Below are 24,582 nucleotides of genomic sequence, written 5' to 3' on the forward strand. Positions count from 1 at the left end.
TCGTGGTTAACGGCATCGTGGTTAACGGCATCGTGGTTAACGGCATTGCTACGAATTCCTTCTGGGAATCTGACCCAAGCCACAATCTCCCAAACCCATATCCGTGCAAGTCCTTCTCTCCCAGACACGGTAATGACTAACGGACCCTCCGACCTCCCCTCAACCTTGCTTCCAGGCCCTGGGCTCCTCTGGCTTTGCCGATTGTGAGAGTCCAAAGCTTTTTAGCTCCAGTCAGAGCTGACTCGGTGCTGCAAAGTCTTCCATTTCAATCGTTGTGGGACGGGTCGGGTGTTGTGGGACGGGTCAGGTGTTGTGGGACGGGTCGGGTGTTGTGGGACGGGTCGGGCGTTGTGGGACGGGTCGGGCGTTGTGGGACGGGTCGGGCGTTGTGGGACGGGTCGGGCGTTGTGGGACGGGTCGGGCGTTGTGGGACGGGTCGGGCGTTGTGGGACGGGTCGGGCGTTGTGGGACGGGTCGGGCGTTGTGGGACGGGTCGGGCGTTGTGGGACGGGTCGGGCGTTGTGGGACGGGTCGGGCGTTGTGGGACGGGTCGGGCGTTGTGGGACGGGTCGGGCGTTGTGGGACGGGTCGGGCGTTGTGGGACGGGTCGGGCGTTGTGGGACGGGTCGGGCGTTGTGGGACGGGTCGGGCGTTGTGGGACGGAACGGGCGTTGTGGGACGGGTCGGGCGTTGTGGGACGGGTCGGGCGTTGTGGGACGGGTCGGGCGTTGTGGGACGGGTCGGGCGTTGTGGGACGGGTCGGGCGTTGTGGGACGGGTCGGGCGTTGTGGGACGGGTCGGGCGTTGTGGGACGGGTCGGGCGTTGTGGGACGGGTCGGGCGTTGTGGGACGGGTCGGGCGTTGTGGGACGGGTCGGGCGTTGTGGGACGGGTCGGGCGTTGTGGGACGGGTCGGGCGTTGTGGGACGGGTCGGGCGTTGTGGGACGGGTCGGGCGTTGTGGGACGGGTCGGGCGTTGTGGGACGGGTCGGGCGTTGTGGGACGGGTCGGGCGTTGTGGGACGGGTCGGGCGTTGTGGGACGGGTCGGGCGTTGTGGGACGGGTCGGGCGTTGTGGGACGGGTCGGGCGTTGTGGGACGGGTCGGGCGTTGTGGGACGGGTCGGGCGTTGTGGGACGGGTCGGGCGTTGTGGGACGGGTCGGGCGTTGTGGGACGGGTCGGGCGTTGTGGGACGGGTCGGGCGTTGTGGGACGGGTCGGGCGTTGTGGGACGGGTCGGGCGTTGTGGGACGGGTCGGGCACTGTGGGACGGGTCGGGCACTGTGGGACGGGTCGGGCACTGTGGGACGGGTCGGGCACTGTGGGACGGGTCGGGCACTGTGGGACGGGTCGGGCACTGTGGGACGGGTCGGGTACTGTGGGACGGGTGATGTTGAAGCGATCGTCAGAACGATGTTGTATCGAGACCAGAATCCCGCTCGGTTGACAGTCACACTGCCAAAGATAGGCAAAAGTGTCCTCAAGAGGCGGCTGGGAAATCACACCTTCGGGTATGGACGTTCAACGGCTCCCAATCGACGAACCGCAAATTCCCACTCAAAATCCACGTTACACACACACACCAGATTAACGTCTGGGTGGTTGTGAAAATGGTTGAAGCGAGGTGAAGAACCTGGAGCGATGCGAAATCAGGCGTGAGACAAAACGCCATGTAGGCAATGTACTGTGATATTGCTCTAAAATATACGTTCTTTTCATCATATATTTGTCTTATTCTTATTCAACCCGGGCGAAGCCGGGTACCTCAGCTAGTAATTTATAATACCCTGTTTACTATTAATAAATAATTGATAGTAACAAAGTATATCGTGAAAACCATTCGCATTGAGAAGACAGAATGGCGCCCCTTATGTTAGACACGTGACTACTCAGTACAAATTCTGGTGGGGGGAGGAGGGGAGGGAATGCCCAAAGCCCCCTTGCAGGACATGCCTTTGGCACATGTAGTCGTGTAGTAGTTAACACCCCTTGTGGCTAAAAAGGAAAAACTGAGCACAATTCTTCCAGTCTGTCACATGTCAGTCGTGTCCAAAAACCCTTTGTTATTGCACAAATTTTCCACAGGTCTGTGAATAAAGGTGAAATTTATCATGCTTCATAATGACGAAATATCTCGAGCCGAGCCATGAAATGCAGCAATGCTTGGGTCGGCCTGAATATGTAGTACAAAGTACCTACAGGTGGTGCAGCATTAGCACATGGGAGAAGTTGCAGCTTTCAGGTTTGCACCGACTTGATAATTGAGCAAGAAGTGTGCTGCCATGTTATTTCAAAAGACACCTTTAATGCAGCAAAGGCAACTGGAAGACTCATGTGAGTTTTGTACTTTTCATGTATGTTTAATATCTTCCCATAGCATGTTTATATGTCCATTTGTAGGGAGAGCAGCTGCTGCAGGTGAACTTACCTGGAGGCATTGTTCGGAGAAACACCTATGTGTTTGGGGAGAAAGCCACCTCGGAACGCTCAGCCTCGATGCATAACAATAAGGACAACAGGTGAGTTTTCTTGAGTTTCTCTTTGTTTGGCAAGGAAATGGTCCTATTTATGCCTGTTCTATTTTGTGCTTTACTTCACCATTGGGAGATCAAAGGCCGAGGGTGCATTTCAGTAAGTTTATATTTGTTTGTTCAACACAGTTGTCTCTATCTCTCGTGATCTCCCCTTTGCCCACAGTGGAGATTCGTCCGCACCTCGTGCTTCAACACCTTCACCAGGCCCACACCCTCTCAGTGCCACCATGCCCGGCGGTGCACGCACACCAGGCGAGAGCTCAGGCGGTGCACGGTTTCCACGTGGCAATGGTAATCGCAGCACATTTCACGGTGGGCAACTACGAGAGTTGCGTCGCTCGTCGGGTGCCTGCAACGGTGACGTGTGGCAGGGCGACGGCAGCGGGGGCAGTGGCGGAGGCGCGTCAAGGGGAAGGAGTGGAGCCGGCGGAAGCATCTTCAGTAAGCTGACGTCCAAGCTGAGTCGCAGGTGAGAACACTCTTCCACCAATTTGCTCTTGAGAATGTATGATCTCATGAAAATTGTATTTGGTGTTATTGCATAATCACATTCTATATAATTCGGCCAACTTAAATTTGTTTGTTTGTGTGTTTGACTTATCTCCCAAACCACTGGATGGGATAAGTTTAAATTTCGGATGTGCCTGGGAAGGTTTTAGTTATGAAAATAATATTCAGTCGCGGGAGTTTCGGGTGGGGGGGGGGGAGGGGGGAGATGTAGCAAATTCTCTATTTAAACATGTGTAGTACAAGTCCCAGCTGTTTACAGTATTAAAATAGTATCTTTGTATGAAAACCTTTTGTACAATTAAAAACTACTCGGGCAATTTATATACCGTATTTTATGCACTCCTAAACCGCTGGACGAAATAAGTTTAAAAGTGATGGTTGTTGTGTGTGTGTGTGTGTGTGTGTGTGTGTGTGTGTGTGTGTGTGTGTGTGTGTGTGTGTGTGTGTGCGTGCGTGCGTGCGTGCGCGCGCGCACACACACACGTTCTCCAAGTTGGGATGGCCACCTCCAACCTAGGTTTTTACTTTTATGTGCAAGTGGGGAATCCTAATAAGAAGTGGGTGAATTATTTATCATACGTGCTAAATGCACTCCTGCTCCGCTAGACAGAATAACTTGGAAACTGGATGCTATTGCTGAAAAACAAACCAAAATTCTCAGTTGTACAAATCATTCGAAAAATGCCAATTCTCTGCTAGAGTATTATGAAAACTATTGTTTTCATAGATGTTGGGATTAGCACATGCAGGGCTTGTTAACAAAGGCTTTCTTAATTTCATATACAGACTTGGCATTTAATATGGAATATTTTTTTTGTGGGGGTGAACTTACATTTCAAGATGACTTAGAACCAAAAGTTCATTGGAATTATGTTGAAATTATTCTAGATTTTGTTAATGTCACTTTAAAAGAAACAAAAACGACATTTGACATTTCGAAGCAAATAAATTGATCCTTGAAAGTGATGTAAACTGATATCGAACTCAATTCACGGACAGTACTGTGTTAAACTTCTGTACGTTTTCCAGAAGTATCTCTTTATTTTGCACATTAGCCAAATTTTTTTTCCAAAAAAAACAAAAGCTAAATTATGACTGGGATTACGGACAGTAAAATTACAGTTCAGTACTTCGTGTAACCCCCACGAGCATTCAGGAGAGCACGTACACGTCGAGGCATGCTGTTCACGAGATTTGCCAAGGTTTGGACAGGAATCGCTTGCCATGCAGTGACAATAGTCTGCTGCAATTCACATACAGAGGTAGGTTGCTGGTCCAAGTTGTCGATTTGACGCGTTAATTCTGCCCACAAGTTCTCTATCGGATTCATATCTGGGGACATGGCAGGCCACTCCATATGCTCTACACCACGGTCAGCAAGAAAGTGTTGGATCATGTGAGCACGATGAGGCCGTGCATTGTCATCTTGGAAGACAAAGTTTCCTCGAAAGGCTGCACGAGCAAATGGAAGCAATGTTTCTTCCAGAATGACCCTGTACTTGAACTGGTTCAGGTTTCCATTCAGAACAACCAGGTCAGTTTTGCCCCCTGCATGAAAAGCAGCCCAAACGGTCACCCCACCACCTCCAGCTTGGACTCTTGGCACTATACAATCTTCGTTGTGGGCTTCATGCACTTGTCTGCGCACTCGGACGTGGCCATCTTGACGATAGACCAGAAATCTAGACTCGTCACTGACGGTCACGTGATTCCAGTGTCCTGGCTGCCATTGACAGTGCTCTCTGGCCCACTGCAATCGGCGCTGGCTGTGTTGTCTGGTCAGGCGTGGCTTTCTCAGGGGACGCCTAGCACGATAGCCTGCTTGAACCAGTCGTTGGTTGACTAGCCTTCTGGATACAGGCACATTTGTCAGTTGCTGCCACTCAGCCCGAAGCCGATTAGCTGACTTGGTACGGCCATTGCAGACTAACCGGTGCAGCTGGCGATCATCTCTCCTTGTGGTTCTGCGTGGACGTCCTGGCCTCGGTATTGGAGTAGGGACACCCCTCTGAGCATTTCGTTTCAGGATCTTTGACACCTGACCTTGAGTGATGCCATACTGCCCAGCAATAGCACGCTGTTTCATGCCAGAATTTCGTAAACCACTCCATGACAAACAGCATTGTCAAGTTGACGGACCATCTCCAGAGGAAGCGGCAATAACTTTTGTAGATGTGCAGCAGTTGTTTTCCATTAATACAGAACGCAACAACCCTTATATACCCGATTGTGAAGCCAATCGTCAAATGTACCTGTCCTTACATTTTGTCACGCCACCTGTGATATAATCCTGTTATTGACTTCTTGCTGCGAAAGACAATCAGTGACATGGTTCTTTCAACAAAGACATCACCGAAGGTAAAAGAAACTCACCAGATTGATATACTGAGTTCAGAAAGTAAACCCAAGTCAAGAAGAAAAAAAAATTCCATATTAAATGCCAAGTCTGTATAATGTTCTTAACCTTGCATTTTTTAATGTGGGCTGCTCATTGGGTTTGGGGCCACATTTGCATGCTCGGATATCGAGATTCCATGAATTGACACTTTGAATACTGTCGTGCGAATCCCTCCGGTTAACACCAGGGACCGCGGAAGACCGAACATATTTAACGGAGGCGACGACCAACTCGGATTGTGCTTTGACTCGCGGGAAGAGGAAGGGAAGAGGAAGAAGCGGAAAAGCGCTTACCTGGAGCGCGCCGACTGCAGCTCCAGTCCTGTCGGGAATTAATGAAAAACGGGATTGCAGGGTAAAATGTACAAAAATAATGATTTATTAATGAACCCGATAACAAGGAACGTGACGGTAATAAAATAATGAGCCTAAATTGGGATCCCACACACCTCACTTCAGAAGTGAGACAGGGGCAAATGAATTAATAAAAGAACACGTTCGTCGTGGGTTTGGGTAATGTAGTGTGAGCTTATCTGTCCGTCTGTAGTCGTGTCGTATCCACCACGGCTCCAAACTCCGGTGCGGAGAAACCCTCCGTTCGCCTCGCACGCTTTGCTAGGCCCGCGCCAACGCCCTCGTTCCAATCCCCTCGCCGTTCACACACTAGGTCCCGCCCGTTCACAGCACCAAGCCTCGCTCCCACACCACGCATAACGCGATCTCCAATCTCAGCGCAGAGAGCACAAGACGTCGGGCAGCGTCAAGACAGCCAGAGAGGATGCAACGCAAGAGCCAGAGAGCGCAAGAGGGAAAATGTCGTCCGGCATGCCCTTTTATAACCTGGGTCCACTCTCCTACAATGTTCTGTTCTGCTGGCGCCCTCTCGTTGGCCGAGTGCTTCCCGCACCGGTATTGCTTGCCCTGCTTGGTTGGAGGTTCGCGCCTTCCGCGCCAACCAATCACACGTTCCCTGTAGCGTGGTTATAGCTCATGTCACTCGATGTTGCTCGGCCTGCCGGAGGTGTAGCTGGCGGCGGCCATCCGGCAGTGCCCCGATCTGGCTTCCTGCCTGTTTTCCAAAGTCGTGGTAAGGGAAGGGGATTTAATTACTGTGTGCACTAAAGGGCCTATCTAAGTGTTTATATGTGCATGCATTGCCATAAGGGACAAAGGTTTGGCGACAGGGGGGATGACGAACAAAGGAATCTTATCCATAATCCCTGGACTATTTAGCATGCCCTGCTCCCTTGTAGCGGGGACATCAATACAGCTTATCCCGACAAACCGGACTACACATAGAACTTATTACAGGTAGATTCCCTATCGCGACAGTCGAATACCTACCTATACAGATCTATCTGACTTGATATTCCTCTACCCAAATTCATAACAATACTTTTTTGCCTTCAAAATGGGTGGGTATGAATTTTGATGAAGTCCTCACTCCCCTTTCCCTTGTGCGGTTGTGACTGTTTAGGGGTGGTTTACATTTAAAATTTGTTCTGTTAATGTTCCCATCTGCAACCGTGGTTCATGACGTAGAGAACCCAGATGCAATACCATACGCATTTGTGCTTTGTCAATTGTTCCATGTAAAAGTACACGTCTATTTGTGTCTTTGTCCTGCATGTGATATTTGTACAAACCACACTGAGTTGAGAGAACTGCAAAAATAAACTAGAACGGCACTCGGTAGAGCGCATACCTCCGCCAGGCTGAGCAGTTTACGTTTTTTATCCCACTGATAGTCCTGATCGGAATCCGGACGTGAACCAAAATCGAATCGGCTTGTTCTTGTCACCTACCCAACTGATCTACCAAGTTTTGTCATTATCCGTCCACAACTTCTTGGAACATCATGCTGCATATAGTTTTTGGCTCCCAAAGGTGAAAACTCACTTGGGAAAAAAAAAAGCATTCTCAGATCCGGATGCTGATCTTCACCAAAATCGAATCAATTAGTCCATGTGACTCACCAAACCTGTCCACCAAATTTCATACGAAGCCGTCCACCAACGTTTTGAGATATACTGCTCACAGACAGACAAACACGGGGTGAAAACATAACCTCCACCCACTTATTTTATTTTCCCTTTTCCTTGGAATTTTAAAATCGGATTTTTATGTATTTATTTTTTATTTTTGCATGTGTACAAATGTGGTACTATGCGATAATTCCCTTTCATTTATATTTGTTTTCCTCCTTTTCCCACTTGCAGGAGTGACATGTAAGGATGTCAGAAATTTTAATTTATCTTCCTGAAATAAATAAAGTTTAATTTATTTATTTCTTAAATTATTTATTTATTTCTTAAATTATTTATTTATTTAAGAAATTTTAAATTATAATTTATTTATTATTTATTTATTTTTAATAAATATTTATTTTAAATGCCTGTTGTTGTTGTTGTTGTGTTCCCCCACCTCACCTTATTTTCCATATGTTCCATATGCACATTTTCCTTACCCTTTACCCCTGGCATATCTCCTGACCTGCTTGTCCTCCCCTTCCCTGTTATCCCATACATGCCTTTAATACCAGCTGTTTCTTCCTTTTCGTTTTCTTAATTCCCTTCCCCCCCAACCCCTACTCACCAACTCCCTTTTCATACGTATATGTAGACGACCTCATGATAGATTATTTATATTAGGAATAAGTGCATTTGCAAACACTCGCAGACATGCACACACATAATGTCGAACCTAAACGGAGACATTTCCTCGTGAGGTTAACTCAATTATGTTCTTCAGAGTAGTGAGGTGTCAGGAACATTACCACAATGCAAAAATAAAACAGTCCGGGGTGTTTGCTAAACCACTAGCTGGTTAGGCTGTCCTTTCCACTCTCATCTCATTCTGTTTTGGGGGTTTTTTTTCACAGAAAATTGACAATGCAGTCTGGTCCCATCGATTTTTATTGTGATTGCTCATCTGTGTTTGTTGCTTTAACATCCTTCCTACTCCTGTGCCCTACCTCAAGCACCGATTGTGTTTATTAATTTGTTTCTTTACTTTCTTTTTAGAAATATCTCTTTCCGGTTTTCCAGAAGGTGGGACAGCGCATGCAAGCTGCTGTTGACATTCCTCATGCGTTCTTGTTCTTGCCACACCATTCTTCCCTGCTGCTCGTTGCTGTAAAAATGCTCATCGCCGCTTGCCGCTTTCTCAACTTGTAAATTGTCTGTGATCCAGCCCCGGTCACTCGTTCGGATAACCCTCGCTTGCTGTCGCGGCATCCTAGCCAGTTCAAGTTCCACTCGTGTTTCCCCGTTCCCGTCGATGCTCGGGCCTTGGTGTCGTGGCTTTAATACCGTGTGCTGTGGGTGCACGAGGGATAGGGGGACCCCACCTCCCCCCATTCGTTTGACATGTTCCACCAACATTTATCTCGCATAGCTCTTCGTTTTGGCCCGATCCGTGCCTTGACTGCACGTGCATCATTCGATGTTTAATGGCTTTCGCTCATACTGCGACCCACATTGTTGTGCTTTTAATTCCTCGAAACCTTAATCTTAAACAAGCAAACTGAAAATGAATCTCCAAACATTTACTTCACTTGTTACTTTTTATTTTATCTTTCCTACCGAGGCCTCCCGACGATGCAGACAGGCACGAGTGGATTGAGCCGGTGAGGTGAGAGATGCTCTCGTCACCGCCCTGCTTTGCACATGCCCCTTATATCCTCCATTCCTGGCTTTTGAATCTCATAAAACAACTGAATTTCCTTCTGCATGCATGGATCAAGCTCGCCAGCTCATTCCCAATAAATACAAATCGCATGGTTTCAACAGCCTGTCAGACACATTACTACCTCTTCAGAAATTACTGGTTGGTTCACTGAAGTAGGATTTGCTGCTTGATTGTGGATATTGTTGTTTTTTCGAACCCGCAATAAGTGTTAAATTTGGTCGTGCTCAGATCTAGTAATTCTATTTTTGAAATTTGACCTTACTTTTCCCCTTTAAGTGGCAGTTGGATTCTTCAGGTGATAAGCTGGAAACTTGCCCGTACTTTGTGCACACGTTTATTCCCACATGGTGAAATCGTCGCTGTGGCTTCCAGGAATTATCCCTTGCATTGTGAATGTTGAACTTGAAATGTCTTGCTCCATGCGTCGACTTTGATTGGATTAAATATTTTCAGTTTTGAAACGCGAGCATATTTAAAGGTTTACACAACTTGTATAGCCTCTACCATTTCTGCTTTGTCAGCCGCGGTTGTTTTTCGTCGTCTTTTTTAAAAAGTCTGAACGCTTTGCGAGTTGGCATTCATCCAATGTCTGTAAACCTTGTATCTGTTTGTTTTTAGCAACACGCCAGCTTCAATAGCATTCAAAATTACTCCCTTTACCACTAAATATTTTACCTTTTGTACCGTAAGGAAACATCTGAGTAAAACAAACTTGGAACTTAATGATTTGAGTTGCCTCACAAGGAACTTGACATAGGAGGCCATTAGGCCATAAAAACCTGCGCTGTTGTTACCAACATATGGTTGTTTGTCCGTGTTCTATCCTTTTTAAATGCTGACTGTCGAGCAGCACGTACCGTTTATGAAGTCTTTGGTATGACTCGGGCATTGTTTGAACCGCCGATCTCCCAGACTCAGAGGGGATGCTCTAAAGTCTAAACGTTACGCCACCGAGGCTGGTCTAAACTTGTTTGCTTTTCCATTGCGTTCAAGTTAATTTGTTTGTAAAACATCCTGACGTGTTGCTCTTAGTGAAAATGAATAAATATAGGCTTGATGAATCATCCTTTGTTTAGAAATGAGAAATGTATCAGAAAAGAGGGGAGTTGTAGAGAAGAGGTGTTGTATGGGGCGTTAATATGAACTTTCGAACCCCAATTCAAATCGTCTGATCTATTACTTGGCAAAAAAAAAAAATTGACAAATATGTTGATCACTCCAGTTTGTTTATTTGTGTGTTTATCTGACCTCTCACTTATACTTGCCTACAGGCCACAATTTTTAACCAATCTTTACGAAACTTCACCGAATGTTAGAGTTCGTGGTCCGACAGAATCCTATTTATTTTTGATGTCAAAAGGTCAACATAGGCCAAAAGTCAACCACTTTCTCCAAATTTCTAAAATCCTCAATTTTCATCCGATTGACTTTAAGTTTGAATGGGATTTACAAATAAGGTAAATGAATTCAACCACCAACTATTTTCGACGAGTAGGCCAAAGGTCAACCAAGGTTGTTTTTGGCCCTACGTCAAGTCAATTGGATGAAAATTGATTTTAGAAATTTGAAAAAAAGTGGTTGACTTTCAGACCCCTTCACTTTTTTCACATTTTGTTATGTTGCAGCCTTATGCTGAAATCGTTTAAATTCATTTTTTCCCTCATCACTCTACACTCAATACCCCATAATGACAAAGAGAAAACAGGATTTTAGCAAGTTTGGCAAATTTATTAAAAAGAAAAAACTGAACTATCACATCGACATAAGTATTCAGACCCTTTGCTATGACACTTTAAATTTAGCTCAGGTGCCTCCCATTTCTCTTTATCATCTTTGAGATGTTTCTACACCTTGATTGGAGTCCACCTGTGGTAAATTCAATTGATTGGACATGATTTGTAACGGCACACACCTGTCTATATAAGGTCTCACAGCTGACAATGCATATCACAGCAAAAACCAAGCCATGAAGTCGAAGGAACTGCCTGCAGAGCTCAGAGAAAGGATTGTGTCGAGGCACAGATCTGGGGAAGCCTACAAAAAAATCTCTGCTGCATTGAAGGTTCCCAAGAGCACAGTGGCCTCCATAATTCTTAAATGGAAGAAGTTTGGAACAACCAGGACGCTTCCTCGAGCTGGCCGCCCGGCCAAACTGAGCAATTGGGGGAGAAGGGAATTGGTAATAGAGGTGACCAAGAACCCGATGGTCAGTCTGGCTGAGCTCCAGAGATCCTGTGTGGAGATGGAAGAAACTTCCAGAAGGACAAAACCATCGCTGCAAAGTGATGGTTGGAAGCCTCTCCTCAGTGAAAGACACATGAAAGCCCGCTTGGAGTTTGCAAAAGAGCACCTAAAGGACTCTCAGACTGTGAGAAACAAGATTCTGTGGTCTGATGAAACCAAGATTGAACCGATTGGCTTCCGTCTGGCCACTCTGCCATAAAGCCCAGATCGGTGGAGTGTTGCAGTGATGGTTGTCCTTCTGGAAGTTTCTCCCATCTCCACACATGATCTCTGGAGCTCAGCCAGAGTGACCATCGGGTTCTTGGTCACCTCTCTTACCAAGGCCCTTCTCCCCCGATTGCTCAGTTTGGCCGGGCGGAAAGCTCTAGGAAGAGTCCTGGTTGTTCCAAACTTCTTCCATTTAAGAATTATGGAGGCCACTGTGCTCTTGGGAACCTTCAATGCAGCAGAAATTTTTTTGTAGGCTTCCCCAGATCTGTGCTTCGACACAATCCTGTCTATGGGCTCTGCAGGCAGTTCCTTCGACCTCATGGCTTGGTTTTTGCTCTGATATGCATTGTCAGCTGTGAGACCTTATATAGACAGGTGTGTACCTTTCCAAATCATGTCCAATCAATTGAATTTACCACAGGTGGACTCCAATCAAGGTGTAGAAACATCTCAAAGATGATCAAGAGAAATGGGAGGCACCTGAGATAAATTTCAAGTGATAAATGTCAATGTGATATTTCAGTTTTTTATTTTTAATAAATTTGCAAAACTTTCCAAAAGCCTGTTTTGTCTTTGTCATTATGGGGTATTGAGTGTAGATTGATGAGGGAAAAAATGAATTTAAACGATTTCAGCATAAGGCTGCAACATAACAAAATGTGAAAAAAGTGAAGGGGTCTGAATACTTTCTGAATGCACTGTATGTGACACGGACAAAATAATTAGATTTTCGTGAAGATTCGGATCCGGCTAGAAGCTCCTGCTTCCTGAGGCTCGTTTGCACGACGTGCTTGAGGCCTCCTTTCCTGCTTCCTGAGGCTCGTTTGCCCGACATGCTTGAGGCCTCCTTTCTTTCTTCCTGAGGCTCGTTTGCACGACGTGCTTGAGACCTCCTTTCCTGCTTCCTGAGGCTCGTTTGCACGACGTGCTTGAGGCCTCCTTTCCTGCTTCCTGAGGCTTGTTTGCACGACGTGCTTGAGGCCTCCTTTCCTGCTTCCTGAGGCTCGTTTGCGCGACATGCTTGAGGGCTCCGAGTGCTTCTGCTCAATGAGGATCTCACCTTCGAAAGTGTTGCGTTTACATTCTGTACGCCTGGCCATCTTAGCGACTTAACGTGCAGTGTAAACGAACCTTTTCTTTGTTATTAATGGTGATCTCAAGCTTGTGGAGGAGCTTGTATGTGTAATCTATTTGGGAGGACGACTCGGCCATCCTTGTGCTTTTACATGAATTACAATGACTTGGACCGGTGTGTATGGTGTGTACCCTGGTTATAATAGGTACACCGTATCCCTGCGTGTCGTAAGAGGCGACTAAGAGGGCTGGCGTCAGGAAGGGCATCCGGCCATAAAAACATTGCCTCAAAAAGAGAACCATGACAATTACAACTACATATTGGCAGTGTACAGCCCGAAGTGGAGATCGGTTTCTGAGGTTTGGGACATGGAATGTAGGGACAATGACAGGGAGATCAGAAGTGGTGGAAGTATTGATCAGAAGAAGAGTGGACATATATTGTGTGCAAGAGACGAGATGGAAGGGAAGTGGTGTGAGAATGGTGAAGGGTAGGCAGGGACAGAAATACAAGTTTGTGTGGCAAGGGTGCCCGGAGGGCGTGAATGGTGTTTGTGTCCTATTTTCTGAGGAGTTTGTAGACAGTGTGGTGAGTGTGACTAGAGTGAGTGAAAGGTTGATGATGGTGAAAATGATGATTGGAAAGCTCTTGGTGAACATCATCTCAGGATATGCTCCGCAGGTTGGTCGGAGCGATGAACAGAAGGACAAGTTCTGGTGTGCGATAGAGAAGCTGATGGAAAACGTGAAATATGAGGAAGTTGTTGTGGTAGGAGGAGACCTAAATGGACATGTGGGAAGGAGTATGGATGGTTTTGAGGGAGTTCATGGGGGTTACGGATATGGTGTGAGAAATGGAGAAGGTGAAAGGATTTTGGAGTTTGCTGATGGAGCTGATTTGTTGATTTGTAATACTCAGTTCCAGAAAGGGGAATAATAAGCTTGTTACATACACGTCAGGTGGGTCGACAACAACTGTTGACTACCTGATGGTGCGTAGGCGAGATAGGGGGCACCTCCGGGACACAAAGGTGATCCCGGGGGAGGAGGCTGTTTCACAGCACCACTTGGTTGTCTGTGACATAAGGGTGAAAGGTGCGAGGAGAGCTCGGCGGGTGAAGTACCAACCGAGAATGAAGGTGTGGAGGTTGAAAGAGGTGACGGTAAGGGAGGCATTAAAAGAGAGGCTGAGTCGGGTGGAGGATGATGTGGTTGAGCTTGAACGTGGTTGGATGTCAATGAAAGATAGTCTGTTGGGAGCCGTTGGTGAGGTATGTGGATGGACAAAAGGACCACCGAGGCACTCGGAAACATGGTGGTGGGATGATGAAATTGGAAAGAGGATTGACGAGAAGAGGAAGAAGTTCAGGGAGTGGCAGAAGGCGAAGGGTACGGGAGCAGAAAAAGCAGAGCATGAAAGTTGTAAGGCAGCCAAGAAGGCTGCAAAGAAAGAGGTAGCAAAGGCGCAGGAGACATGTAGGTAAATGTTCGTAGAACGCTTGGATTCAGAAGAGGGTCAGAGAGCGGTATTCAGGATTGCAAAGCAGATAGCGAAAGAGAGGTGTGATGTGATGGGGGTGAGTTGCTTGAAGGATGAAGTGGGACAAATCGTTGTGGACCCAGATGGAATTAAAGGAAGACGGAAAAGATATATGGAAATGCTGTTGAATACAGAGAATGAATGGGATGGCAACATAGAGAATAACCCAGTTTTAGGACCGGCAGAGAAGATAACTGAGAAGGAAGTTGAGGAAGCGATAAAAGCAATGAAGAGTAGAAAAGCGGGAGGGCCGACAGGAGTTGTGGGAGATATGTTGAAGGCAGCAGGAAGTTGGGGTGTGAAGAGAATGGCAGAGATCTGTAATCTAGTGGTGAAAGAAGGTCGCATTCCAGTGGATTGGGAACTGAGTACCCTCGTCCCTCTATATAAGGGGAAAGGTGACCCTCTGGAGTGTGGCTCGTACCGAGCGATAAAGTTATTGGAGCATGGAATGAAGGTATTGGAAAGGGTGTTGGAGAGGAGGATAAGGAAGAAGGTGAAGATCGACGAAATGCAGTTTGGATTTATGCCAGTAAGAGGAACGACAGACGCGCTCTATTGTGAGGCAGTTACAGGAGAAGTACATGGAGAAGAGGAAGAGGTTGTTTCTTGGGTTTGTTGATCTGGAGAAATCATTCGATAGGGTTCCTCGCGAAGTATTGACATGGGCATTGAGGAAGTTAGAAGTGGAAGAATGGTTGATCAGAGTTGTGATGGCAATGTACAAAAGAGCGCGCACAGCTGTAAGGACGAAGGACGGGAACAGTGGTGACTTTGATGTGAAGGTGGGAGTGCATCAGGGGTGGGTACTAAGTCCACTACTATTTGTAGCTGTGATGGAGGTGCTGGCTCGGAACGTAAAGGAGGGTTTACCGTGGGAGTTGTTGTGTGCAGATGATCTGGTGTTGATTGCGGAAAGTAAGGATGGACTGAAGGAAAAGATGAACAAGTGGAAGGAATGTATGGAGACAAAAGTTCTGAAGGTGAATATCGGAAAGACGAAGGTGATGGCAAGTGGTAAAGTATGTGGTGGGGTGGAAAGAACTGGGAAGTGGCCATGTGCTGTGTGCAGGCAGGAAGGGTGTCGGAGTGAACTCTATTCAATGTACAATGTGCGCTGAGTGGGTTCATCAAAAATGTAGTGGTCTGAGAGGGTCATTAACCAGTGTGGCAGCTACATTCAAATGTAAGGTGTGCACAGAGGGAGCTGCAGATGGAGGAAATGTTGAGTTGGATCTTTGAGATGGCGTGAAGCTGGAAGGTGTGAAAACATTTTGCTACCTCGGAGACATGCTGAATGGAGAAGGTGGATCAGACTCGGCAGCAGTTGCTGGAGTGAGATGTGCATGGAAGAAGTTTCGGGAACTGAGTGGCGTGCTGATGAGGAGGGGAGTGTCGTTGAAGCTGAAGGGAAAGGTGTGTGCTGCATGTGTGAGAAGTGTTATGATTTATGGGAGCAAGACATGGGTCATGAATGTAGAGCAGCAACGAAGGCTGGAAAGGGTGGAAATGTGAATGGTTCGGTGGATGTGCAGAGTATCGTTGAGAGAGAGGAAGACAAATGATGAATTGCGAAAGATGATGGGAATAGAGCCTGTGATTGATGCTGTGAAGAGGAACAGGTTGAGATGGTTTGGTCATGTGTTGAGGAAGGATGAAAGTGACTGGTTGAGAAGAGTGATGGAAATTAATGTAGAAGGAAGTAGAGGACGGGGAAGACCGAGAAAGACTTGGCTAAAGATGGTGGAAGAAGAAATGCGGGCAAGGGGGTTAACAAGGAGAGGTGCAGAAAATAGGGCAAAATGGAGAAGATTGTCATGGGGACCGCAAGGCTAACCCCCGCTCTAGTAGGGAAAATGGCCTTAAAATGCATGTTGTTGTTGTGTTGTATTCGGATCCGGCTAGTAGAATTTTTGAAGTGATTCTTCACCATTGGGAGATGGGGCCAAAAACGATACATAGCAGGATATCTCAAAAAGTTATGGATGGATTTAGACGAAACTTGGTGGACAGGTTGTGTTTGTGACCAGGAATAATCGATTTGATTTTGGTGAAGATCTGAATGTTTGTGAAGATCGGATTCAGATACGAGAATTATTTAATTTTTAAGTGATTCTTCATCATTGAGGGATTGGGTGAAGAGCGATATATAACATGATATTTTTAAAGGTTCTGGATGACATGACTAAACGTGGTGGATGAGTTGGTTTGGTGACAAGAACAAGCCGATTAGATTTTGGTTCAAGTGCGAATCCAGATCCGGCCTGTCATTGGGATACAAAACAAACTGTTCAGCCTGGCGGAGGTATGCGCTCTACCGAGTGTAGTTCTAGTTTGTTTTTTTTATGGAGGAAGGCTTATGGAAGAGTAAGGTATAACTAACTGACTGGGACAGTGACAGTGGGACAGTGGGACATCAAGAGAATGAACAAACAGGAAAAGAGAGGAGGGCAGGAAACACTGAAATCAGAAAGTGAAATTGTTGGGTTAGGAAAGGTTACTGGGTGTAATAAAGGGTCATGGTACAGAATTGGAGGTGAGATGAGATAAGAAGAGATGTTTGTGCACTATTTTATTTGAAGTCTTTGAGGAAAGAGTGAGACAGAACAGCCTGGAAGGTGATTTCATAGACATGGGGAGTGAGGAATAAACGAGTTAAGGTGTGCGGTCGGCCTGGATTTTGGATTTTATTTATTTATTTATTTTTGTATACAGGATCGAGGCTCGTGAAAGAGCTAACGTTTATCACACAAAAAAAAATCAAACGGACACACAAAACATATAATAAGGGTAGAGGTAGACAACATGGGGAGAGAATGGGAAGAACACAAACACAACATTTGAGAACAGGGACATTGAGAAATCTGTGGGAGGGCTTGGGGGGAGGAAGCGTGGGAATGGGGGGGGGGGGGGAGGGGTGGGAGAAGTATAAAACACAAGGACACTGCAAGGACTTCCAGGAAGGAAGTTGATATTTCAAAAAAGTGAATCTGGGGTGAAATTAGCGGGGGTAGAAAAGATCAAGGTTTTGGATGGGGGAAGATAAGAGATGGTGGTGAACAGCTGTTTTAAAGACCTGGAGGGAGGAGTGGGATTGAAGAGAGTGAGGGAGTTTGTTCCAGAGGTGGGAGAAAAGAGGAACGAAGGAGTGAAGGTGAGCAGAGAGTCTTGATTTTGGCAGTTTAACCATAAGAGGGTTGCAGGCAGATCTTGTGCGACCTGTAGGAATATTTGGGGGACAGAGCACAGACAGAGCTGCGGGAGCAAGGCCGGAGAGGAGTTGGTAGAAGACAGAAAAACCACCAACCTGCCTGTGGTGAGAGAGACAAAGGCCCTGAGAATCAGCTTCATCGTGGGAGATTCCAATGATTCTGAAAGCTTTGGTTTCAACAGCGTGAAGCCGAGCTCGGTGTGAGGCAGGAGCACCGGCCACCGGTCATAGTTAAACTATGAGGGGGTTATTGGAAGCAAACGTGCATCTTGGAGTAGTTCAGGAGGGTTAGAGGACAGAGCAGAGGGAGCAATGTTGGAGAATAGACGATAAAAACAGAGACCACCGACCTGCCTACGGTGAGAGCAACAGACCGTGTTTTGGCCTCATCACAGGAGATTCCAATAATTATTTTCTTCTGCTTCTTCTCCTTCTGCTGCTGCTTCCTCTGGTTCTGTTTCAGCAGTTTCTGCTTCTGCTTGAATATCTGCTTCGGTTATGCTTCTGCTTGAATGTTATGCTTCTTCTTCTTATGAAATATTATTATTTCCTTACATAAATTTCTCTGCCTGAGTTTAATTTTTTTTTTTTTTTCAGCGACAGCCAACAGCCATCTTGTATGCCAGATATTCATGCTGTACACACTCTACTCCATTTATTTCCATGCCTTTAAGTTGTCATTTCACCATTGTCATACTGCTTGCTCGTCTTTCCCTAATAAAACAAATTATATTTCAGCTTTGGAATCTTTGAGAGATGGACAGTTTGACTGGGAGGTATTGCTGAACACCGTCACTTGATATCGTAATCATTTAAACAATGCTCCCTTCAATGTTTGCATTGCTTTTGCTCATTGTGAGACCGATATGCATATTGACTCCAAGAGTCTGACAATGTGAGGCCCAAAGCCACTTTTTGTATCCCATCACACATGTTAATCCAAGCATCTGCTGCCACTCTCTTCAATTACTGTTACAGATGTGGAGAAAGTTGTAGACAACTTTCCTTTAAACAATGCTGTAGCACATTCCACAGGATCTGTTGAAACTCGTTTTGGCCATTCATTTTTGAACAGGCCTGTAAGGTAATTATCCTGCGCAACACACAAAGTGAAAAGTGGGGTTAATCAATTGGTTCACTTTGTCTGTTTGTCTGTCCTTCTGTCTTACAATGTCAGTTTATACAACAACAACAACATGCATTTTCAGGCCATTTTCCCTGCAAGAGCGGGGGTTAGCCTTGCGGTCCCCATGACGATCTTCTCCATTTTGCCCTATTTTCTGCATCTCTCCTTGTTAATCCCCTTGCCCGCATTTCTTCTTCCACCATCTTTAGCCAAGTCTTTCTCGGTCTTCCCCGTCCTCTACTTCCTTCTACATTCATTTCCATCACCCTTCTCAACCAGTCACTTTCATCCTTCCTCAACACATGACCAAACCATCTCAACCTCTTCCTCTTCACAGCATCCATCACAGGCTCTATTCCCATCATCAGTTTATGATCGAGAAAATGCTTCATTTCAATTTCAATTGAATTTTCTCTTTTGAACATGAATCGGAAAACGAACCTGCACTTTAGCAGTCCTTTGTCTCTCTGCATTTAACCCGACCACGCAATGCGCAGAGAGGAATGAGATTTCAAAATGTTTTAATCTGTCTGCCTGCCTGGCAGTCGAACAAAATTGAAAATCGTCCCAAACAGGAAACTTACTGTTTTTAAGGATGTCATTAAGGACACAAACAACGAGCACGAAAAACTAATGTAATGTGTTAGATAAGGTGGTGTAAAAGACGCTGCATCAACGGCGGTAAACGTCTGGAATTTTTTTTCCTACAACCTTTAAAATCTATATTATTTATCTAAATTCAATTGCATTCTTGAACATTGTAGAACATAAATCACCTTTTTGACACCTTCAAAACCTTTCATTAAGCAGTCCATGGACAAGATATTACAGAATTTTGTCGTCATGACCAATCAAATTTGCCACTCGTAGTGTCCGCCCATGTCCTTGTTTCTCATGACTGCGCAGGGTAAAGTGTTCTCCGGAATCTCTCGTTTTCTTGTTTTTTTTTATCGCTGATGTGACATTGGGGCAGCCTGGAATATCATTTCTAGTGGAAAAGAGGGTAGATCTTTCAACTTCCACTTTGCTTTGTAAATTATTATTATTATGTCCAACAAGGTCCAAACAACAACAACATTTTCGTCGTCGTTGTTGTTTTGTTGTCCAACAAGGTCCAATTCGTTAAATGATTGTTGCGTTGTCTGAAATTAATACGAGACTTCTCGTCTTCTGTCATTTGGCATATATATCATTCTTAGAACTGTCGTAAATTTTCAAAAAATCCTGTCGAATTTCCATGTGTTCAAATGCCTTTTGGCGCCATGACAGGTCTTTAAGAAAATATGTCGAGCTGTATTAAAGACTACATTTAATATTCAGCTGTTGCACCATGGAGCATGCATGCATGCATAATACCTCATCTCCTAATTTTGTGATTGAGGACATTTATGTAGTACTAAATGAGGTTAATATGCTCCTTACTGCAACAACTTTTCAGATGTGATGAAAACTTCATTTTATGCCTTTAGTTTTAGCAAATTGCCAACATTTTGCAGATCCTTGTTTTTTTCATTTATCCTGGTTTTATTTCTGCATCCTTATCGGATTAGCAGTACAAATACGTCAATGGTGGCTCCTCGAAGAATTTGGCATTCTTTCAGACCATCCCAACCTCCATTCGCTGCCGTCTGTACCAGAGAATCTTGGAAATCTAGCCAGCCTGTCTTCTAGCATTCCATCCTGCCAGGCAATTCCAGAGAACCCTTGGCGCACAGTCGGGTGATTCTCCCGAGCAATGTGGAAATTAGATTCGCTACTAAGCTGTGACAATTTCTCAAAAAAAAACGCCGAGTGTAAATTATGTACAACAATGTTAAATGTTCAACTAGAGCGAAGGCGATGGTGCGCCATTGTAAATCCCCACGCTTCCCTCCTAAGTGAGACGATGAAGGATGGGGAAAAAAAAGCTCTACCAGGAATGACCAAATATCAAATTTTTGAGTTAATTTCCCCCCCCATTTTAACCGCTGTGACCCTAATCTAAGTCACCACCCAATGGGGTGTGAACCGCGGGTCAAATACAAAACAAGACCGAAAGTCTAAGAGTGGTGTAGCAGGGCTTGTTTGATACTTTAGCTGAAGAGGATAATGTACTATTAAAGTATTAAATTATTTTGAATACTGTAAGTCTCTAAGGTGCCTGTCACCACGGAAATGAAGCGATTGCATTGAGACAATGGTTTAATCTATATGTTTCGAGTCAACAATGAACCAACCATACACCGCTTCAATCCAAAAACTTTGCGGTCATGACAAAGGGAATGCAGTATTGCAATTATATTCACTGAAGTATTATTAACATTATTATTACTACGAAAACAATATTACTGTATTAAGGAACCTGGGCTAGTTTGTGACAAATTAATCAATATGACGATGACCTCCTCCCTCCACCCCCCTCTCCCCCCTCCAGTTTTTTTGGTTTTGGTTTGTTTTTTTTTTCAAATCCGAAGTGATAATAAAATTTCCAGCTCTAAATATAATAGAATCAGCCATAAACAACTTTTCTCACTGCTTGACTCCCCCGCTCGTCCCCACACCCGACCCACCCCCACATCACAAACACATGAACCTTAAACATGTCGACCTTAAAACATAACAGATGACCTCTAATTTGAGAAAGGATTCAGAAAAATGTAATCTCGACAACGTTTAAAAATAAATTCAGGGATGAAAGTTGTGGGACAAAAATATAGGGAAAGAGCAAGATTCAAGTTTAGGCTGGACCTCGTAATCAATATGATTTTGTCCATTTCAAAGTGAACCTCTGATATTGAGAAAAGTTCAATCTAACATGGCAGATATTTAATTGGGATCAAAGAACGATATTGCTATAAATAATGTTAGTTCCATTTCATTTGATGAGGGTGTAAGAGACTTTCAACACATTTTCACGAGTTAATTAGATCATAATGTTCATTAGTTAATTAGACATAAACTGCATCTTCGTCCTTGGTTGCTCTGTCAGGTTAGGGAAGGATTTTTTAACTCAACTGGACTATGTCCAGCTGAGTTTTTGTCGACACCCAGTGTCCGTCGTCTGTCGTCTGTCTGTCTGTCGTCTGTAAACAATTCGACGTCTACGCTCTAAAAGTCACAAATATTGCTTGTTTGATGAAACTTGTTATGCAGCATCTTTAAGACATAAACTAGTTTGGGATTGCATTTGGGCGTTGCACGCCCAAAAATGGGCGCGGCAGGGCGGCCATATTGAAAAACCAATTTTTGTCATATTTTTAGCACATATAAACTATATAATTTGTGGTTCTATTATGCATATTCTAACCATATTGATATAGACCAGTCGAGTTCAGGTTCCCTGGAACCTCTAGTTATTAAAATGCACAAATACGACATTTCTTGCATTACCTTGCAATTCATGCTTTCCTTGTGCTGTCCACTACCTGCCCCCATTTTTGTAATGTGTGTTTCAGCCGTGCAACGGGCGTGGAGACCACTGAGGAGGGAGGTGGTGGCGGCGGAAGCACCAGCGGCGGCAGCGGTAGTAGCAGGAACGAGGCAAAGCCGCGTTCTTTGCGTTTCACGTGGAACATGAAAACGACGAGTGCCCTTGAGCCTGCAGCCATCTTGCGAGAGCTGCAACGCGTGCTTACGGTCAATGGCTGCAGTTTTGAGCAGCGTGAGCCCTTCTTGCTTCTCTGTCGACACGTACAGGGCCAGGGTCAAGGGCAGGTTCAAGCGGAGGGTTCGGTGCAGTGGGAGATGGAAGTGTGCAAGTTACCGCGCCTCTCGCTCAATGGCGTTCGCTTCAAGCGCATTGCCGGCTCTTCTATAGCATTCAAGGCGGTTGCTACTCGGATCACAAGCCAGTTGCAGCTCTAGCTTTTAAAGCGCTGCCCACTGACAGAAAGGCTTCCATCATAAGGTTGTCATCGGGGCTGGCGATAAGGGGAAACCGGCGTTTAAAAAAAGAAAAGAAGTCAACTGCTTTGAATCGAACTTCTCCCATACCGTCCAGAGGTTGTGCCTCCTTGCCTTTCCTTGTGCAGGGGGATTAGTCCAAGGCCTTTGTACGCAGTGCCGGTTTCAGGAGTGGGACAGATGAGGGAGCATGACAGTTCCATTCAAAATTACCATCCCTTCTTTGAAAACCATCGTCTGGCCTGTTGGTTCGGGCAACTGTAGATGTTCCAAGAAAAAAGGCAATTGTTTTGTACACGCCCGCACACAAAATTCAAATGGCCAACAGTATTGTCTTTTCATACTGATAGAATCTATTCTGTAACATAGCGAGTGCGACTTGTATAGAAAGATGATCGTGCGCACAAACGTGTTTTTCGTTTTCCCTTCAGTGCAGTGTCGGGCTGTTGGAATCTATATCTATTTTTATAGTGGAGGAAAGTTCTGAACGGTGCCCGTCGGTCGGAAGACGCGCTCTGTAAATAGGACTGGGAAAGAAAGAGTGCCGCTTGCCTGGCGTGGCCATCCTTTTCCGTTTTATTACTTTTTATTCCGATAATCTGTGCATGCAACACTAAACGCTGGTTGTGCCCAGTTTGTGCCATCTCTTGACTTTTGACGGTTTTGTATAAGCCAGTGTGGACAACCCTGTTTTTTTGTACATTCTCTTCGCTTGGATTTCAACTGGAGTGTTTAAATTTCGTGCAGTAATCCGTGAGCCGGCTGGTTTTACCTTCGTCGTTTTAAACTGGTTTCTTTCGAAGAGTTATTTGATTCTCTCGATTTCCCTGAGTTTGCCGTCGAGTCGATCTCTCTTTTAAAAAGAAATACAACTAAATGATTCTTTTCTTTCTGCACGTCGGAGCACGGCCTGGCTTCGCCTTCCCACCTTCCTGCCACGAGCAATAATGCGACGCACTGGAGACCGTGCAGAACTCTACTTTTGATCTCCTTCCTCTTCCTTTTTAATTTTGAGACCGCACGCGGCACTTTGTCGTGCATTGTAACTGCGTTAATGCTGGACTCTGCACGCCCAATAAAACTGCCTACTTTGCTCAGTTACATGACTCGTGTGGGTTTCCTTTTTGAACCTCTTCTGCGTGACCCTCTTGGTGCATAAGAATGCCGATTTAAAGCGTGTGCTCATTTTTTGTGGCCGTGTTTTGTGTTCTTCCTTTCTGCTGGTTGCTTCTTAGACCACCACCTGTGTTTTGGCAAAGACCTTTCTTCTCCCTTAAGGGGCAAGCCAGGTGTTTGGAATGACGGTTAAGGTGGCTGGCTTTAGATCTTAGCATCCTGAGTTTGAGCTCCTGTCGTGTCGCACCACCACCACCTGTGTTTTGGCAAAGACCTTTCTTCTCCCTTAAGGGGCAAGCCAGGTGTTTGGAATGACGGTTAAGGTGGCTGGCTTTAGATCTTAGCATCCTGAGTTTGAGCTCCTGTCGTGTCGCACCACCACCACCTGTGTTTTGGCAAAGACCTTTCTTCTACCTTAAGGGGCAAGCCAGGTGTTTGGAATAACGGTTAAGGTGGCTGGCTTTAGATCTTAGCATCCTGAGTTTGAGCTCCTGTCCTGTCGCTAAAATACCATCAGGGGGGTTGACTCAGCCTGTCATCCTTCTGAGGTTTGCAAAATGAGTACCACCTCATTGGAAAGAATGAGCCAGTCGAGTATCCTGCATTGGAGTGGCGTTCCGTCCAGGATTGGGCACACTAGCAAAGGAAAAGCTGCCTGGATGGTCCTACGCAACTGAAGATGTGAAAGTCGTGCTTCTTATTGGAGAGCTTGTAAACCTAAGCTGCCACTTCTCTGTTGTGAACATTGCAGCCCCCAGATGATCATATCAAAAAAGAAAAGCAACCATCAGTCATGACAACTGCGGGTCCAAGTACCACATCCCTCGAGTCGGATTGTGCAGCAATGCAGCTTCTCAGACCATAAAATACGATGGATGGTTTGTCATTGCCTTCACAGTGGAGTCGGAATTTGAACGTTCAATCGCAAGGTTACCATACGCTAGGTTACCATGCAGACGTTCAGACAGTTGAGCTAACGCGTCGCCTTGTGTGCGAGTGCCCTGGCCATACTCCAAATCCTGCCTCCTGGTCATCGGTTTATCAGAATCC

General features: G+C 45.7%; 1 protein-coding gene across 11 annotated transcripts in view; it reads left to right on the forward strand.

Moving 5' to 3' along the window:
* Positions 1-23,517, forward strand: part of LOC137426492 (MAP/microtubule affinity-regulating kinase 3) — a 171,778-nt gene extending 148,261 nt beyond the window's left edge. For 5 of the 11 annotated variants that reach the window (XM_068115071.2, XM_068115072.2, XM_068115073.2 and 2 more), the window contains 5 exons: positions 2,399-2,517; positions 2,696-3,001; positions 8,463-8,489; positions 9,028-9,072; positions 21,969-23,517. In XM_068115071.2, the coding sequence (XP_067971172.2) occupies positions 2,399-2,517; positions 2,696-3,001; positions 8,463-8,489; positions 9,028-9,072; positions 21,969-22,377 (906 nt within the window). In that variant the 3' untranslated portion in view covers positions 22,378-23,517. The remainder of the gene's footprint in view (positions 1-2,398; positions 2,518-2,695; positions 3,002-8,462; positions 8,490-9,027; positions 9,073-21,968) is intronic. The other 6 variants (XM_068115077.2, XM_078779357.1, XM_078779358.1 and 3 more) reach the window with 2 other exon arrangements.
* The last annotated feature ends 1,065 nt before the right edge of the window (positions 23,518-24,582 follow it).

The sequence above is a fragment of the Myxine glutinosa genome, chromosome 5 (genome assembly GCF_964187855.1).
Source record: "Myxine glutinosa chromosome 5, kmMyxGlut1.1, whole genome shotgun sequence".
Taxonomy (NCBI): Eukaryota; Metazoa; Chordata; class Myxini; order Myxiniformes; family Myxinidae; genus Myxine; species Myxine glutinosa.